General features: G+C 40.2%; 1 protein-coding gene across 1 annotated transcript in view; it reads left to right on the top strand.

The window, feature by feature from the left end:
* GAD2 (glutamate decarboxylase 2) overlaps positions 1–19,473 on the top strand; it is a 35,695-nt gene extending 16,222 nt beyond the window's left edge. The window contains exons 8-16 of the mRNA XM_032182080.1: positions 3,024–3,103; positions 6,630–6,684; positions 8,055–8,171; positions 9,280–9,344; positions 13,082–13,160; positions 14,913–15,062; positions 16,808–16,915; positions 18,188–18,277; positions 18,922–19,473. Of these exons, the coding sequence (XP_032037971.1) occupies positions 3,024–3,103; positions 6,630–6,684; positions 8,055–8,171; positions 9,280–9,344; positions 13,082–13,160; positions 14,913–15,062; positions 16,808–16,915; positions 18,188–18,277; positions 18,922–19,095 (918 nt within the window). The 3' untranslated portion in view covers positions 19,096–19,473. The remainder of the gene's footprint in view (positions 1–3,023; positions 3,104–6,629; positions 6,685–8,054; positions 8,172–9,279; positions 9,345–13,081; positions 13,161–14,912; positions 15,063–16,807; positions 16,916–18,187; positions 18,278–18,921) is intronic.
* Positions 19,474–19,894: the final 421 nt, after the last annotated feature.

Genomic DNA, 19,894 nt, shown 5'->3' with positions numbered 1-19,894 from the left:
AACCCAAAGAGCTAGCCTAGAACAGGCACACATTTTTAGATGCTTCAAACACAGAGAGAAGACCAGCCTTTGCATTCAGAGATCCTACATTATTTCAAGCCCAAGGGAGGTGGAGAGGAAAGCACATTCACCTCCTCTGCTGGTGGGATGAGGCTGGGGGTCCAGGTCTGCAGGACACCAGAGTGCCATAACCAAACCTGCAGCCCTCAGAGAGGTTTTGGTTCCTGGGTGGCTCAGCTTGCTCAGCATCTGGGATCTTGCTGCTGACAAGCTCCCTCCAAATAGCTTGTGTCACTCAGGATTTTTGTGTGCTGCCATCTGAAAAACCAGCCATGGCTCTGGGGTGTACAGCATGAGGACACTTCTTCGTGACAGCTTCAGCCCTGCCAGATGATGAGCGAATAATTAAGCAAGCTATAAAAATAGAAGCATCTGTATACTAACACACTGTTCATTTAAAATAAAAATGGCATACTTTTCAGCATTGTAGCAAAGTAGCTTCTAGCAATACTAGTTCTTCCTTTTTCCAACAGGCTTATTTCATTACTGCACCTTTAATTACTTTGCAGTGTGTTTTTACTTTACAAAGCTCACTATGAGAAAATGGCTATCAAACTTGCTCCTAACAGCACCTGAAATTTCAGACAAAGGGAAGATTTCCCTGACTCAAGATCACTTTTTTTTTTTTTTTCTTAATTTTTCTGACCATTAATATGCTTTTGTCACTAAGATTGACTAAAACTCTCTTCCTCCTCATTCACCGCTGAACTTCAAATGTATTTGTCTTCAGGGAGAAAAGAAATGCTGGGGATGTATGTGTAGCATTCCAGCCAACCTTTTGCAGCACAAGGGTGCTTGAAGGAGGAAGGAAAACGCGATGACATCCCACTCCCACCCGCACATCCTCCTGTCTCTGACAAGCACAGGACAGGGGAGAAACTGGTCCTGCCTGCTTCTCCTTGCCTGGTCTTTGATTCAGGACTGGCATCAAGCAGTCTGTCCCATCCTCCCTTTGTGGCCCTGACTCTCCCACCATAGGACTTCAGCTCTAACTCCATCATGGCTGTGTAATAAGCAACAGTGTTCAAGCTCACTTCCTCACAGGGCTGAGCAGTCTGTAACCCCCATATTCCAGAATGGGCTACATTTAATGTTCTTCTTCCCCCTGAATCTGTCAGACGTTCTGTGTAACCAGGACTATTTCCACAGATCTTTCTTTCTCTTACACCTGCATATTTTTCTATGTCTGCTTTTGGTTGTGCATACACCCAAATTTTCAGCATTGTCCCAGGAGCACTGAAACAAAGTTCAATAATTGTCATCATTAGTAAAGCCTTTTTGTTCTTAAAACTAATTTTTTTTTTCACATTAAGTTTCATCCTGGCTCTTTTATAGCCATTCAGGCAGCTGGAGTGATTCCTCCAACGTTACCCTGAGACACAAAAATGTAACCGCATACATATATCTGTGCCTGTGTACAGAGACTGAGCAATTTCATATTCAAAGTTTGTTTAGAAATTATAATTGCATTACCCTTCCATCCACAAACTTGTGTATTTCTTCCCAATTTATCTCTAAACCTGTTTTGGTTCCTGACCACTGAATTCCCTTCAGCATGTAAAAAGCCTTCAGGCATCTGAGATATCAGCAGTACATTCATTTTATTCCCAGTGCTCTATTAGCAGTGCCATGAGACTTCTCAGCAAGGCAGCTGAGCTTGGCCATGTTCCAATGGATGCCTTTGAGCACATGGGCTTAATTTTCTTCCTCATAGTAAACCATTCAAATCCATATTTCCTTTTTTAAGGCACTTTGAATAGTTCTATTTTCTATTAGGAAAATGAATTACAGCAATAAATCTATTTTAACTAGTATGGAATAAGGAGCAACCTTAACAAGAGTAGTCAGGGCTGCTAATGAAAATTACCCGAGTCATTTTTAAAGCACAGTGATTTTTTTTACTTAATAAGTTGAAGGCATGTTGCAGTTCTACTCTTCTTCCTCTCTGTCTTAAAGTTGATGTAGATTTGACATTAATTTCTCAAAGTTTTCATAATCATATGGAGCTTTTAAGCATGTTGTGAAGTCCTTTTGACTTCAAAGCCTTTAGGTAAAGCAGATGCAACCGTCGAGCCCAGCTTTTTCCATACAATTGCACTGTAGTTGAAGCCTTCTGAGCTAACACTACTGTAGTACAAAGAATAATTTCCTTTTTTTTTTTTTTCCTGATGTTTGATAATCTGTAGTTAAAATGGCTTTGGACAATATCATTACAGTTCTATTTGAGTTAATAGAAAATATGATTCTTGGTGGTATAATTTGATACAAAACGATTTCATTATCGTAATCACTAGGGTTTTAGTTACAATTATAGACCAACAGGAGTTAAGTCCTATGATCTAGAGAAAATTAGGCTGACTTGCACGCCTGAATATAGTTTCCACTTTTCATCTTGTACATACAGATTAACTAATAGTCTTACTAATATAATAGCCCAGTCCTGATTTTAAGCTGCAATAGCTCTGTTTATTAATGGGAGTTATTACTAGCTTTCACTGGCATGAGATCACAATTAAGATCCCTCTCTTAAATTCTCTCTGTATGTTATTTGGCCAGAAGTTATATAGCAGAAGCTCGTCACTCTTGATGCCACAAACCAAATGAATTCTCTAGGGGAGAAGTTTTTATTTCAGAGAATCAAGTACATTGCTGAATATGTACCAGCAATAGGCAGTGCAAGTACGCATCAAGGACAAAATTTGGATCCATCACCAGCCACAACTGTGTATTTAATTCTCTAGGAGTAAGTCTAGATCAGAGTGGTTGCTGTTTCTCTAATCAACTGTAGTGACCCCTTATGAAGCCTGAAATTACAGTGATCAGTTTCAAAAAAGTCTATGACTAGAATTACTGCCTGTGTGGAACATCTTGCTGAAGGGCTTGCAAGACTGTAGTGTTTTATACTAAATTGGATAAGAAATAGTAATAAAACCAATAAATAATAATAAAATGTATTTTTTCAGAGTCACTTTTCTGTGAAGAAAGGAGCTGCAGCCTTGGGTATTGGTACAGATAGTGTGATTCTGATTAGATGTGATGAAAGGTAAGTAAAGATGCCGAATGCTACTCCTTTTATCAGTGCATAGAAGAGGATCATCAGGTACTCAGCTCAGAGAGAGCATATAGGATACAGTCAACAGTTAATATAACTCACTGTAGGGCTGTCATCTTCAGCAGTGTTACGCTGATTTATCCCACTCAAGGAGCTGGCTCTGTCTGTAAGCATCTGTATGAATCAGTTTTTCGAGTTCATCAAAAATCTTAAAGTTCCTTCCTCAAGGATTTCTGATATTCTTTTTTTTTCCTGAAGTGAAACAAAAAGTCAAACGAGCAATCATTCTTTATACATTCTCTTAAGAAGCCATGAAGGTTTTGATGAAAATGTAGCATTTAAATACTGTCACATTTTGAACCAACAAAAGGAGCTGAAATGAGTTTTTTAAAGGAGTGAAAACTTGAGGAGCCTTTGCTAATGTAATTCTATCACCTCATGCCCTCACCATCCTTCTCAGCTGTACTACAAGTCACCGGAAAAGTGGGATGTACAGTCTGTTCAGTGAAGGGTCTTCCCAGCGTTGTGGGCAGCATAGGCCAACCAGGGAATGGCCCCTGGAAAGGAGTAGACCAGCAAGCTACCTACGGTTCCCATAGGTACTATAAAATTGGTTGTAAATAACTTCTTAGCTCACTCACGTAAAAGGTTTCAATTCTCTTTGAAAACCCATTTCGTGAAAGTAAAGGAATGTTAACAAAATCAACATGATTTGCTGAAGATTTCCAATTTAAGGGAAAGCACATTTTCTACAGGACAAAAAATAATTGAAAGTATTTATCAATTCTACTGAGAATCTTTTCAGTAAAGTATACTCTTACTATGAGTCCCAAATATCATTGTTGCAAGGTACTAAATTATTTATGGCTCTAGCTTAAATTGAAGGTTTTACTGCAGTTAAAATGCTCTACTCCCACTGTAAAAGGAGAGCACCAACTAAGCAATTTACAGTGCTAATCATAGTGCCTGCACATTGACTTGTGGACTTATTATCTCTTTATTAACAAAAGACTGAACACACCTTGCAGAGGAATTAATGACAACCTCCATACAACCAACACACATCAAAGTAAATCTCTAATTGTTTCTACTCACTAAAGACAGACTTGAATAAATGAAGTCATGCCTTCCTTTTCTTCTTGTGCAAATTCATTGTGATGTTTTTTTATGAAGACCACAATGTTTATCCAACCCATCCTGAAATAAGCACTAGGATTATTGTATTTCTCACCAAATCCCAGGAAGTGACACCACGACAGAGCAGGCTGTTGGTGCAGGATGTGGGCTGATGAAGTTGTAGACCTTTATGAGGGTGAAGAAGCACCATGAGATTTTTTTTGACATTTCTACAAGACCAAACATCCTTCTTGGTGGCTCCTCTCTTCCCCGTCTTGTTCCAGACCCACCAAGTTTGCCTGGTTTTGCTGTATAATGCGACTATGTAAAGGTGTGGTAAATTTCAGCCATGAAAACATGCAGAAAATTGTGTTCTTGCTCATGTCCTAGACTAGGCAACTGTATATTTCCATTGCCTCTTTCATCACCACACACATGTATTGATAGTAATAGCATATTACCTGCAGGTTTGACATCAGAACACTTGTCTGATACGGCAGCAGTGAAGGCTGTATGCAGACATGGGTACGATGAGAAGACTTCGACACCAGCAGTCTCCATCCTCAGCGTCCTTTTGCTGCTGAGTCCCTTCAGCCTTCCCCAGTAGCCCTCCTGCTTCTAATGCTGCCTAGAACATCTCATATAACCCCCGTACTATGTTATTTGGGTGAAGTTTGTATAAAGACTTAATTTGAAGTACTTCAACACTGAAGTACTTCAGTACTTCAAAGCCTATTATTTTTCAGTGCATTTTAAGACTTTCAGGTCATCTGCGCTCAGGTGACAGCACAAGAAAATGCCGTGCAATGTTGTTGGCCGTTTCCTAGATTTGGAGCAGGGGGTTGTGTGGGACTAGACTAAAAGCCTACTGCTAGCTTCTTGGTAAAATTTGGCATTGCTTGGACATTGCACTCACCTGACCATGAGTTCCTGCACATGTTCAGTATGATCAGGAGCTAGCTGATCACTTACCTTGGTACAAATTTTGGCAGTGAAGGGGTCTGCCCAGCTTTGTGTTTTCTTCTGTGCACATCCTTAATAAACTCGAAACCATTAAAGACCAATATCTAAACTATGTTTATAGGAGGAATTCAGAACCTTCCCATGGCATGCTTTTTTTTCCCTTTATTCCCATAACAGACCCAGAAGTAGTTTTTGAAAATGAGACAATTACTGCTTTTGTCTGAATCTGTACAGGTAATTGAGGGAACTCAGTATGAGTTCAGTACTTTTTATACTTTGAACTTGTATTAGAAAATCAGGGCTAATTTTTAGAGTAGAGCTTTTCTAGTTTCAATTGTTCTTTCAGTGTTTTGAGTAAGTAAACTGAAGGACAGATTGTGCAAAAAATCCAGCAGTGCAAAACCATTTCTACTGAAACAGTTACTGATGTATTGTGGGGTGTGTAAGGATTAAAACTTGTCAATCTTAGTATCTTATTATGAAAAAATAATAATATTTTGTTTTATTTACATCCATCCAGATACTGTGAAAGCACCATTTTTTAATGCAAAAGTAAAACTAAAACTCATAGTTTTATTTGTTTCCTAAAACTGGTATTTCAAGCTCTAGCAGAAGTTTTTCATTTTTATTTAGAGCAACAGGAAATCAGCCATTTAATGAAAGAAAAAATACATCTAGCTGTACTAAGAAATGAGGAAGCCCTTCAGTGTATATATATTTTAATCTAAATGGACAACACTTAAACCCAGTGAAGAGTTTATTCCTGTAATGTGGGGAGCTGTCATGTTTGTATTGCCATTATGTGTACTCTTTCTTAGCTAGTCTTGCTTGTAGCTAAAGCAAAGAGAAATTTAACCTCAGCATTCAATATTAGCTCTGTTTTACCTTGCACTTAATTCACTTGCAGGATTTCATAAATTAGCCGTTGAGCCTTTTACCACTGAGTCTGAATCTCAGGTAAATGGTTCATGCTAAATGTTTTGGAAATACAGTATACAGCCAGCACGAAGGGCTTAGCAGTGCACTGTGTCTGGACTGGTAGATTCTTCTCATCGCCATGCAGTTCTGCTGGCATTTGCTGTGCCTGCTGAAAGGTACTGTGGTGCTTGGCACCCAGCAAGCATCTTGGGACCCTGGGCTCAGCCCCTGCCTGGGAGCAATTACCAGGGCTGTAATTTAATGCAGTCTTTAATAGGGGGTGGCCCTGAGATAACTTCTCTCAGTAACCATCACTGTGTTGATGCAAACTGGTTGACAGAATAAGCCGGCTGAAAACATAGACTAATGGACAGCGTCTTTCTGAGTTCTTCGATGTTGCATAAGCCATGGGCAAATAAATCACTTTGTTCCTTTTTTGGGGTTTACTGTGAAGTGAAGAAGTAATAGCAAAAGCTAATTTTCAGGATCAAAATTGTAATATAACTTTCTTTTGTCCCAGAGGGAAAATGATCCCATCAGACCTTGAAAGGAGAATTCTGGAAGCCAAACAAAAAGTAAGTTTACTAGCATTTATGCTTTAAAAAAAAAAAAAAAAAAAGTACAGAAGAGAGAAAGAAAAAAAGAAAAAAAATAAAAAGAAAAAAAAAACAACAACAATAACAATAATGTTACAGCGTTTGCTTTCTTGGTAAAATTATATAGGCTTACCCATTAACTTTTGGTGTATTTCTTGGAAATGTGAGCTGGTACTTAGGAAGGTAAGAGTTGCTGAGAAAAAACGTTTAGAGCTACTTCATAATCTTCATAAGCTCTTTGGCTTTTTTATAGGTATTTCTGCATAACATCTCCCTTTTTCATTTTATCAGCCTCTGATGCAATTCCCCAGCTGAATATTAGCAAAAACAAAGAAATCATCTGGGGAATTCACATGTACTTCAATGCACTGAAAATATTTCTCACAGAGTCACCAAATCAATGGGAGGTAAACTCAGATCCACGCACTCTCTAAAGTACACTACTTTTGTATGTGTTCGTTAATAGAAGCTAGAATTAAAACATCAGATTGCAGTACGCAATGGACTTGGCTCTGTTCCTTCAACAATTTTTATCTAAATAGTCATTAGAAACACAGTATTAAAAGCGCAATAACACAAATTTTCATTAAGAGCTCACTTTGTCTAATAAAAGTAATACAGTATATAAAAAACAAGGCAAAATTAGAACAATTAATGAACTGAGAATAAAACACTGGTGAGAGTTGCTGTGTACTCAAGACCTTACAGTGCAAAAGCCAGGTCACAGTGTGTACTCGGTGAAGCACAGGATTTAGCAGCGGGAGTCCAAGAGGTGGTCCCTGGGCTCGATGGAGATTACTGTCTCCTCAGAAGAGCTGTTTCCTCACTGTGAGATATGGGTAAGCCCCATATCTCCCCTGCCCAGTGCCCCCAGGAGACACCCCTGGAGGAGATGCTCCCCCTGACAGGACTGGGCCACTGCATGGTTGGACTCTCTCTAGGATAGTTCTAGCACAGTGCTGGGCACAATCCACCAGAGAGGTTTCTTGCACTGTGGTGCCTTGTGGACGAGGCTTTGTTTTTATGTGACACTGAATAGAGCAAACCTTTTTGTTTCAGGCAGGTGGTACAGAGCAGATCTGTTCTTTTGAGCCCTTACCTGTCTCATGCGTCTTAAATAAATGGAGGGTACTGGTTTGGAAGTTTGCTGCCACCTTAAGGTAGAAACTGTAATATCACTGGCATATAAATTAAGAAAAAAAGCTGTAATATAGCAGGTATGTCCTCTAGGAGACACTTGTGGGCTCGTTGTGGAGGCAGCCATCCCAGCAATGCCAGTTCCAGCGGTGCAAGAAGAGTTTGGGCTGCTGCGGTCTGACTTTGCCAAATGCCTCTGTGCTTTCTTGTAGGGATTTGTTCCTTTCCTAGTGAGTGCCACAGCTGGGACAACAGTGTATGGGGCATTCGATCCACTCATAGCTATTGCAGATATCTGCAAGAAATACAAAATCTGGATGCACGTGGATGTAAGTGTCATCTTATGTGGGGTGGGAGAAAATTACAAGGCGTGTTAGCATGAAATTATTAGTTTGTACAAAAATTTTTTTTTTTTTTTTACTTGGTTCCTGTAATTAAGTCTGTTCTCCAAGCACTGACTTCCCAGTCCTCTGAAAGGCTCAGGACAGGGGGACATTATAGGAGCTGTGACTATGCAGTGCTTCTAGCAACTGGGACACTTAAGATGGGTGGCCTAGTTTGGGAGCTTTTGGCCTTCAGTTTTATCTCTAAGTATCATTAATACAAGAAATCCATAAGAACTATACCGCGCACAGGCTCAGCTTCTGCAGCAGCTGCAAAATAAATGCATAAGAAAAAGGCTGCATTGTTTCTGGAGTAAAGTACCCCAAATTGCTGAACAGATTAATCGAAATGCTAAAAAAAAAAAAAAAAAAAATCAGATTGGCTGCTTTTCTCAGCTTTATCTGGGTTCATGCCAATACGTCTTTTGGAAGGATCATCTTTCAGCCCTAGAATTGGTTTTGTGTCATTTTTGCAAAACCTTTCTCTAAAGAGGATTGGCAATTGAATTTCCATAGGGCTGGGTATCTTGCTTTTGGATTACTCTGTCAGCCAAAATCATCCCAATTCAAAGGAAGAATTCACATTTGCTTAAAATACCTCTCAGTCACATGAAGTGTCTGCTTGTCCCACATCTCTTGTGAGCAAAAGCAAATGGGGGGGAGGCACAGAGGTGAGAAATACAATGAAGACTCACCACAGGAGCTGAGATCCCAGTTTGTTTTGTTATTACTTAGACAGTAGAAGGGAGAAAGCAGCTTGCTCAGGAGCAGCTCTGCACATCATTAATTATGGTGTGGGGCAGCCCCATGCGGCAGTGGCATTGGTGAAGGAGGGGGTAGCTAGTGGTACACGCCAACCAGGGGCTGTGAAATGCTGCTTCTGCACTGCTGGAAGAGAATTGTTAGTACAGGGGATGCCCCAGGCTCCATCTGCCTGGACGTTTTGCCACATCAGCAAGGATAAAAGGGCCCCAAAGTGATGTGAACTCACAGCTGTCATCCTGGAGCAAGGCAGAGGTATCTTCCCATTAAGATGATGTATCTTGCCTTCTAGGGAGCATGGGGCGGCGGGCTGCTGATGTCAAGAAAGCACAAATGGAAGCTAAATGGTGTTGAAAGGTATGATTTATTAACATTAATTAAACACATTTATTAAGTATGTTTTAACAGACTTGTGATTACCATAGCAATGTCTATAAATACAAATAAAAACCAGCCAGTGTTATCTCCAGGATTCAGTTGGAAGAAATTATGCAAACTGTTCTTCCAGTTGAAATAACATTGCTAAGTGCCTTTTGTTCAGTGTTGCAGTGTGGCGGCACTTTGTTTTGCAGTATGAACAGCAGGCATTTCTTTGCATTTTTATTCCTTCCAGCATACAATCTGCAGTCCAGAGTGGTTTCTACAGCATCCTCTGATTCACTATCCAAAATTAATTAGCAATTGAATTTCTCTAAGACATGCACCTTGGAGGGTTTGCATGCTGAGGTCTATGTGTGGATGCACCTGCTTGTTGGACAGGTGCCGTGGCAGTCACCACCCATTCCCCTGCCACTTTTGGAGAGAATGCCCCCCACCCAGCTGTGCTAACGACATCCCCTCAGTAAATCCGTGCCTGGATATACACAGTTGTAGTCGTCAGCCCATCAATATTACAGATACACACAGATGAGTGTAAACAATGGCAAAGCAGTTCAGCATCTGGAAAGACTGCGCTTAAACTTACAAACAACTGCCAGAAACTTTTAGTTGATCTCCTTGCCATAGGATGTTAAGATCAAAGAAAAAACATTTAGGGGTTCTGTGAGCCACAGCTGTCAGGACTCAGAGTATTTGGAGGAAGTTTGTATATGCTTGTCCTGTTTTACCCTGTTCCCAGGCATCTATTTAGGCCACTTGCTAGAGATGGTATTCTGGGCTAGATGGAGTCCTTCTCACATTTGTGTATTTTCTGAAGCTCATGCTGCTTGAGATTAAATTATTACTCCCTCCTGCCTTTTTTATCTCTAAATCAAATTGCCAATTAAAATTACAATCAACTTCCTCATCCTGTTCCTATTCTCATGTATCTCACATGCAAAATTTGGAAAGCAGCCAGTGGTTCTACAAATTTGATATGCTTTAGTTAAGGCTGCCTCCAGCACTCCAAACTTAACATATTTTTCCCAAAAAGGACATATATCCAAATATCCATCGCATTATCTACCCAGCTGCCTGTGAGGATAGGGTTTGAAAAAAGTTTGCCTCCAAATTTGCTGACCAAGTTCTGCTGTCATGAGAAGGTCAGGTTGAGTTTATGCTAGAGAATTTTCCAAGCGGTATGCCTTAGATCCTGAACATCACTGGAGTTCCTCCAGTGTTTGGTAAGCACCACCTCCATGTGGCAGGCAAATTAATGAGATTTGTCATTTCCAGTCCTGTTCCCCTGTTTGATGGACACAGCAGCTCACTTCAGTTTGTCCAGATTTCTAATGTGGGCACCTCTAGAAGAGATTTCCTAGATCTGATTTCTGTGGGCAGTCCTGTTTCATGGTACAACTCAATCATTACAGGTCTGGATAGATGAGAAGTGGAGTTGTGTTTGGTAGGGGAGGAAGGGACAAGAAGGGACCATTAAACGGAGCACTCTTGCTCTGAGTTTTCCCATCCTTCTGGTAACAGGCAGTCCAGAAAAAATACTGTCAAAGGCAGGGGAACTGCAGGGCTATCCTTACGATTCTCTCCAGTCCCTGCACAGCAGATTTCAACAGCACCCTGAAGAATGTGGTGTGCTTCTTGGTGTCTGGTGCAGATAGGTCTGGCCACCACCAGGAGATGCACTCTGGTGCTCCCCTCTCAGAGTCTCAGGCAGGGGTTGACAGCTGCATGAGAAAAGCATGCTTGCAGCTGAGTGAGCGCTCCCATATAGGGTCTGGGCATCCTTCCCGGAGCTGCGCCTGGCCAGTGAATGCACCTCAGTCTGTTTTTAATACTGGCCGAGGACCAAATTCTGCCAGTCTTGAATTTCTCCTGTCATCCATTTGGAAACTCTAAAGGAAAACTTTTCTTTTTTCCGCCTGTGATCCACAGTCAAAAAATCACCTAGGTGCTTGGTGTGCAGTTACTTTGGTGAATGCTTTAAAAAAAACATCTGTGGATGCATGTACATGTAGCTTCTTTTCTTCACTGTTTCTCTCAGTCAGCAATTTCTTCAAGCACATACTGATGGCTGAAGACCAGAAAAACTGATGAAAAACAAATGAAAAGTGGGATATTACTATTTAATTTTTTTTTTTTCTGGATGCAATTGGGATGAATTTGTGACCTTAGGGTAAATTAAATGTTTTAGGCAGATAATTAATATCTGGCTGTTGACAGTACATAATCCCATTGCTCAAGAAAAACTCATACCACTACTGTTACCTAGAAGTCTCTTAAGGAATTTCTGCCTGATTCAGCATAGGCACGGATAAAAATGAAAAAGTATCATATTGAAGGAAATTTGTGGACCTGAATGCATGTTCAGAATTGTTAGCTCTGGTGTTGTAGTCAGATGGCTGTCTCTAAGTTGATTAAAAGCTGCCAAATACTTAAAAGCCAAGCCAAGTGGCCAGATGTTGCCTGTGGAAGACTGTTCCCTATAGATTTTTGTATCAGGCACTTGTGTAGTCCATTTAAATAGCAAAGAAGGAAGCACAGAACTGCTGCAGTGTCCAATGTGCATTTTGGAATTGCTTGCTTTGAAGGAGCGAAAGCAATTTGGTAGGAAATGATAAGGACAAGCATGAATCTATAAAACTGTCTCCAAATCCTATGAAGGAAAACATTACCTGCAAGTGCATCCTGAGTCCTTTAAGCATTTAGATGTCCTTGTTGACTCCTTTATATCAATTTACACCATCAAAACTCAAATCGTTGCACTACACAAAATCACATTCACTGTGCATCCTTGACAGCTTGCCAAATAGGATGCAAATGTATACGTCTATCAGCTAATCATCATATGTAATAATAGTAATTAGCAAATAGCCAGTCAAGCATAACACAAAATTACAACAATAAACAACTGGACAATCTGCCATTCAGCACTTGCCACAGTCCCAAATGTCTCTTCTCCAGCCTGAATTGTGACAGCACCCTGTTTCTTCACAAGATCTGGGCTGACAGCTATTTTTGCAATCTGTGTGTCCTGAGGGCAGGCAGGCACAGGCTCTTCTGTAGAAGGGTGGATCAGTTCTGTGTTTATTACTGTGGTAATTTTGTACCCAGTCCTCCAGTCATGTGAATTACTGCAGCCAACCTAAAATCAAAGAGCTACAAAAACTTACCATCAGCACAGCAACTAGAAAAATCACTTTGGGTCAGGTTTTCCAAGAGAGTTGGAGACTCAGAAGTACTCAGAAGTATGTAAAGAAATTTTCAGAAATATTTGCGTGCATTAATTACTAAAATCTTACTGAAATTGAACTCAGTGAGAGGGAATCTGCTAGTCTGCCAGCTTCCTGTGTTCATTTTTGATCAGCTGTGTGCCTTTAGGAAGTTCATCAGTCAAGTGGGTGTTTTTGAGACCTTTACCTTATGTTTATGAAGTATAAATGACTCCTGAGAAAGTTTAATACTAATTAAATGTAGTGCATAGAGCAATTATCTTGTGATAAGTTGCCAAAATTGTCATCCAAAAACAATCCAGAGCTGGGTCCCTTATGAAGGTATTTCTTTCCCAATCAGCCATGATTTCTTTCAGCTTTGCTTCTTCAGAAAACAAAAAAGAAAAAGGTGCACTTGCTATGTGTTTGTTATTCTGATTATTACTAAATGTCTCCCTGGTTTCACCACAGTTAAATAGTATCTGAGCTTCATTTGGTTTGCTCTCCCAGGGCCAACTCAGTGACCTGGAACCCGCACAAGATGATGGGCGTCCCACTGCAGTGTTCAGCCTTGCTAGTAAGAGAAGAGGTATGCCCCAAAATACTTGCTTCTCCGGTCCCTTCTGACATTCTCTTTCAGACAGTCCCACATGTTTTCTCCGTATGTGTGTCATATTTAACATTTGCTAATGTGATGAAGGTTATAAAAGAAGCTAGGAAATAGACCTCTACTTGTGCACTCAAAGCTGTGAGTGCAAAAGGGAATTAAAGTAGCTGTCAAACAGAAATGATAGATGCAATTGCAATATCTTTACAGAGTTTTGTGGGCTTTGCTTTCAAAATGTCTATAGTTAACTTGTGGGTGTGTAGCTGTGTAGCCCCACTGGCTTCTGTGTAGCATAAAAGGTGGCTGTAGGCAAAATCTCAACCTCTTAGGATGAACGGTGTGGTATAAATGCAGTACGACAATAGTTCCAGAATCTCAGCATCATTACGCTTTCTAGACTTTGATGACAGATATTTCAATCCAGCTCTGATCCACATATCCACTTTGGGGCACATGAAAATAAAAAAGGGAAGACTTAAGGTCTCTTGGAATAAGAAGTAGACATTTCATTCAGTACTAGAACTTGAATTATCCTTCAAGCCTGTAATTTCCATAAAACCATCGGTTACTGGGACAGCTGCTATACAACCACTACTTACTAGACCAGCTATCAAAAAGCTGGTTGCTGTTTTGCTAACAGCTGTACAACAGATTGTATACAAAGTGATTGCACTTAGGAATAGAGAAGCTGACTTTTATTTGCCCTCAGGGTCAGTTCCCTGAAACAAATCCCACCTGATGAAGTCAGTACCATCCTTGACCTCTGGCAAGAACAGATGGCTCAGTTTAAGAGAAAACCAGTTCTCCTCCTCCTCCCCCCACCCTTCATTTTACTGTCTCAGTTTTGAGTTACACATAAAGCTTAGACTTGCTGATAAACAGCCAAGTTTTGTTTCTTATTGGGCTGGAAATTGTAGTTTTAGGCAACAGATATGCAAGGTATATCTTAAACTTGGTTGAGGAGTTCGCAAGAGCCAAAACATGACTCTCTGCTTTTCACTTAAAAAGCTGAAGGAGACCTTATGCTTTCACGGGCCAGGTTCTTCTCCTTGTTGCCTGCTGGCCCTCCCACAAAGCTGACTTTCTGAACTATGTCTTGCAGCCCAGAAATAGCTCTAGCTGGCTGTTTAAAGCCATATGCTCTTTTGCCTGTTCAAAGCTTTCTGTAACACTTAGGCATCTAACCTGAGCTGGGGGCTTCGCAAATATCTTTCTTGGAAAAGAGCTGTGCCTACATAAAAAGAACAAAATCAATGACAGTCAGAATTTTAGACACCAAAGCAACTAGAAAAGTGGTGTGATAATATTTACATTAGTCACCAAATTGGCTTGGTCTGAGTCAACCAGAGGAACGCCTTCCAAGGAAAGGAGGAAAAGGAACCAGATGAAGGAATAAAGAGTGAGATCCAAAAATGAACTTACTCATGATGATGCTAAGAAGCACAAAGTCCAGGCTTCATTTAAAAAACACCTTGGCTGTGGTAGTGTATTACACATTGGTGAGTCAGGTGCCAGAGTGTCCTGGACACTGAACAAGGTGTGAAAGAATTAGAGCACTGAGCAACTAAGTTTGGCTTTGTCCTTTTTTTGATCTTTCTCTTGCGCTTGGACACATATTCCACTGAATTTGGGTGTTTTGTAATTTCTGCTGGGCAGTCACTTGCCCAAAGCAACCCTCAAAAGAGTAGTTGCACTTGGGCTGACAGGAATTTTTTGTGTTTCTGTTTCTATAAGGGGCTGATGCAGAGTTGCAATCAAATGCATGCTTCCTACCTCTTTCAACAAGATAAGCACTACGACCTGTCTTATGACACCGGAGACAAGGCTTTGCAGTGTGGGCGGCATGTTGATGTCTTCAAGCTATGGCTGATGTGGAGGGCAAAGGTAGGACATCCTGCAGTGTACTTGTTTGCATTAAAATAATGCACACCAGGTACTGCTTTCTTTTCTGTGATCATCATTTTAGGAAATACCTGACCTGAATTTCATGTATATAACATGAAAGAAAGAACATTATTATTTTCCTTTTTTTATATACTTTTAACAATTTAGCTTCAAAGCAGCACACATGATTTTGAAACTTGAACTCCATGGCTTTGTATAGCATTTGCTTTATGTAACTGTAGGAGTCTAACAGCATAAATCATATGCTTAAGAATGTTGTTATATACATTTCTGGAAGTAAAAAGATGTTTTATTTTAATGACATTCAGAAATTAAACGTGGCAAATCAAGACTGGAATACCTAGTTTTATTGCATGAAGTAGGTATAGAGTCATCTTTTGAAGTAGAGGAAAACTCATCGAAATCTGTTCTCTAGGAAATCTGAAAACACCAACCCTAATGATTAATTCATCTGTATTTGTAAAATGTTGCTAAATAAGTTCTTCCATATATTTATTCAATCTATTGTGTCAAGTTGCCTCAGGTTTTTTTTTTCAGAGGAGATGACATCACTGTTTTCATTTCCAGAAAGCCTTAAAGATCCTCATGTGCTTCATTAAAACTCTGAAAACAATTCTGAGACAGACACCAAGCATGGCTGGAGGTGTGGGAGTCTATAAAGGGGGATGCAATTTTCAGAGGTTGGAATAGCTGTTGTACTAACTGGGGCCCCTACACAGCAGGTGGTTTTAGCCACATGTCCCTCTTTAGCTCCAGGCCTTTCTCCCAGGGCTATGCTAGTTCTACCCTGTTTTGAAATCTCTGTATACAGAGCTTTTAAGTCAGTTCTGCACTGCCAGAACAGATTTAGCAGGGACGTGCCTCCATTATTCAGAGACATTTCTTCTTTTAAACCCCATATTTCCAATGTCTAATACTGCTTTTTCTCATCTCACACTCCACTTGTAATATAAATGTTACAAAATAGGATGTATGTTTCTTAAGTGGTTTATCTATTCCAGCTGTTTGTTCCCCTTCCTCCCTCTTAAAGCTGGATCCTTTGTGGCATCACAGCTGGTGACTGCAGGAACAATTATGATGTCACAGACAGAGGATTATGACTTCTGCCAGAGAAGAAAAAGCAGGATTTGCTGGAGCTCTTCAAAAACACGGCTTCTGACTTGATGTGGCATCAATTAGAATAAAGGGGGAAAAAACACCAGGGAGGCAGGGCAGTATTTGAACAAAATGTGCATTTCCACAGCATCAAGCTGGTCTCTGTTTTTGTGTTTAACTGAAAATAATTATTCTTGGAAAAAAACCCAGCTCATTACCTCTTGGAGATTAAAGCCCCCTGTTCTAAAAATTGCCCCAGACTCCCCATGCATGGAACTCAGCATCTTCCTGTGGAGACACTCCTCCCTGCCAGCCCAAAATCTTCTCTCCAAAATCTATGGATGAGGCCACCCTTTACCATCAATGTTACCAATATTTTGCTGAGAAACAAGCAGTATCAGGGGCTTATTGTGCATTAGGGGCATCAGTGGCTAGACCTATAGGTGCATGAACTGCACACAGGAAAGCATCCTTCATCTGACAGAATCAGATCCTTAATCTGTCCCACAGACACTTCAGAAAGGACCTGTGCTGGCACTGTGGTGAGTGCTGCGTGGTTCTTTCACTGCTTCTGGTCACAGAACAGAGAGTCATATCATCTTTTTTTTTTTTTCCTTTTTTCTCTAAAGGGAACCACAGGATTTGAAGCACAAATTGATAAGTGCTTGGAACTTGCAGAATACCTATACAACAAAATAAAGAACAGAGAAGGGTATGAAATGGTGTTTGATGGAAAGGTATGTACTGCAACTGTTTTTTTCTTCCCAGTTGGTCAGCAGCACTTGCCTTAGATACCCAGTTGCTACCAACACTTCAAACCAAAGAGCGCATAGCAAAGAACAGTGTCCCTTGTAACAAAACCTGTTGTTGTGCTGATAACTCTCTTTCTTATGGGATCTAGGGACAAGGCAGCTGTGCATAAGTTACCCATTTGTACAGTTTCACCCCACTGAACCTAAACTCTCAGAGCAAAGCAGCACACACACAATTAGAACCAGCTATCAAACAGTAAAAAGAGGCTCTAGTTTCGTAATTCAAGGGTCTGTTAGGAATGTGGATTACATTGCCCCATGTAGCTCTGAAAGATTGTTTGTGCAAAGGGTGTTTATCAGCAGCCTCCAGTGAGCAGTCACAGGGGCCCCACAGGTACCTGGGGACTGTGCGGACTATCCATGTTGTAGTCCCTAAGTACTCCACAGCACAAGGATAAATGTCACCCTTGTGCCTCCAAACAGAGATAACAGACCCATACCCACATGCCACTATGTAATTTATTTCCCACACCTTACACATCATCACTGAATTTGGTCCACTGAATCTCATGACATGTAAAGATACTGACAGCAGTCAGGGCTGCTCTAGCTCATGCGTTTAGCATCTAGCAAAGAGGAATGCGGTAAGGCAGGCAACTGTTGGGAGATTGCAAAAAATACAGAAAATGTCAACTGATTTTGCCTTTCCACTTGGTGCTCCCACATAAGTTGAAGTAGCTAAAGCACTGTGATGGATACATACTAATTCAGGAGCTACCTGAATCAAACGGAGAAGTAATAAATTTCATTAAATGTACAAAAAAATCTTAGACTATCTCATGCACCACCTGTGACTCCTATTTGCAGGGCCAGATTTTACATTATGCTGTCATGTAATAACAGTAAATGACATGGTCCTTGCCTCTAAATTATCTGTAATAGACATTTGCCTTATCTGTATTCCCTTCAGCCTCTTGGGGGGACAGCACCTACAAAATCTAGATGCTTCTCAGTAGGGGATAAATATATTTGCACAGCTGGGTGATGTGTTTCCGCATCTGACATCCTGGGAATAAATTGCCTAAAATTATCCTTTCTGCATTAATAATGATGATGACTCTCAGCGGACTACAGTAATGAAAGCCATTGATTGCTGTCACAATATGATGCATGAGAGGGGGAAAGGCATGAGTTTAATTGCAAGTGAGACATTATGAGCATTTCTTGCAGCATAAACCATTATTATTCTGTGTTTAGCCTCAGCACACAAACGTCTGCTTCTGGTATATACCTCCCAGCTTGCGTAGCATGGAAGACAACGAAGAAAGGATGAGCCGCCTTATGAAGGTAAGAAGCGTTCCCCCAGGATGTTGTGCGGTGAACAGTGAAATCTATACAGGCAGGCAGGCCCCAGAATGAGAATCCAGAGCATGGGGTCAGGTCACTTTGCTATATTCTGGCAAATGACACATCCATCGTCATTTACTGCAGGCTAGCCTGGCACCATCATGCTCTGGTCTCCAGGTTTGGTATTCCTTGGGTTTGCTTCTTCTCTAGAGTGTGTATTCAACTTTGGTTATAGTAAACCACAATTTGTAAACCCAGCAAATGTAATAATTGCTTGGTAATACTATGGCACTCTGGCATATAAAAAGAAGGTGGAAAATGATTGCAACAATTCTTTGAGTATTATGAGCACCAGTTACTGTGTCCAGTTACCTGTCAGCAATACTGAGAAAGTAGAGGGAAAATTCCCCCATGGTTTTAAAAGCTGGGCAAAGAAACCAGATAAACCCAATGCCTTTCCAGTAAGCCATTTACTCTTTAATAGAGGTTAACTTTTTTATCAATATTGGACATTTTCATTTTAATATTTTTTATAGTTCTTCATCCATATAAAAAAAAAAAAACTCTACTCTTAGTTATAATAATAGTAATAATAACATTATTATTGATAATAATAATCTGCTTTTTGTTTTATGCCATTGCAGGTGGCACCAGTGATAAAAGCCAGGATGATGGAGTATGGGACGACCATGGTGAGCTATCAGCCTCTGGGAGACAAAGTGAACTTCTTCCGGATGGTCATCTCAAACCCAGCAGCAACTCATCAGGACATTGATTTCCTGATTGATGAAATAGAGCGCCTGGGACAAGATTTATAATAGGCGGGTGTGAAAGTCTGTTCCTGGACCTCTAAGTAGACAATTAAGTTGTCACAAACTGTGCGAATGTATTTGTAGTTTGTTCCAAAGTAAATCTATTTCTATATTGTGGCGTTGGAGTAGAGTACAGTTTAAAATCAAGAAACATGGCTCCTTTAAAGTCCTTTCCTGAGTTTTAGAATACCTCTTTAATAATTAGCTGCACAAAAAGCTGCATTGAAACAAATAAGGGAGAACAGAAGATACTTAAAATGTTACCCCAAATTTTAACAGTGACTACTTCAAATGAAAAGCAATCAGACTGAGTGATGCAAAATTTGCCCAAAATGGTGACAAAATCAAATTGAGGGAAGGGGGAGGGGGTAGTGAGAAACAGAGTATACAAGCTGTATGTTTAAAAGTGAAAGTATTTTGCCTTTTTCGTAGTATTAGAAAAGAATTTCTAATTTACCTATAGCAACATTTCAAATGTATTTAAATAGGTATAGTTTTACAAAAGGAAAAATATATATATATGAAAAAAAATCCTATTTTGTAAACTATATATTTTTATTTTATATGGGTTATAAAACTGCAAGGACAGAAGCTGAAAATTAACTAGAATTCTTTTCTTTTGATGGAGGTGCCTCAAGTATTTATTACTGCTTAGTTTAAACCATAAGCCCACATACATTCTGAAGAGGTACCCATACCTCATTTCTCCATGTCACATGGATTGTGGATCTCCAGGATTGATTACTGAAAAAAACCTCAAGAGTACTGCAGCTCTTAAAACCACTTAATAAGATCAATTACAGTA

The sequence above is a fragment of the Aythya fuligula genome, chromosome 2 (assembly GCF_009819795.1).
Source record: "Aythya fuligula isolate bAytFul2 chromosome 2, bAytFul2.pri, whole genome shotgun sequence".
Classification (NCBI taxonomy): Eukaryota; Metazoa; Chordata; class Aves; order Anseriformes; family Anatidae; genus Aythya; species Aythya fuligula.
Note: the sequence above shows the minus strand (reverse complement) of the source record. Positions and strands in the feature narration are given on the sequence as shown.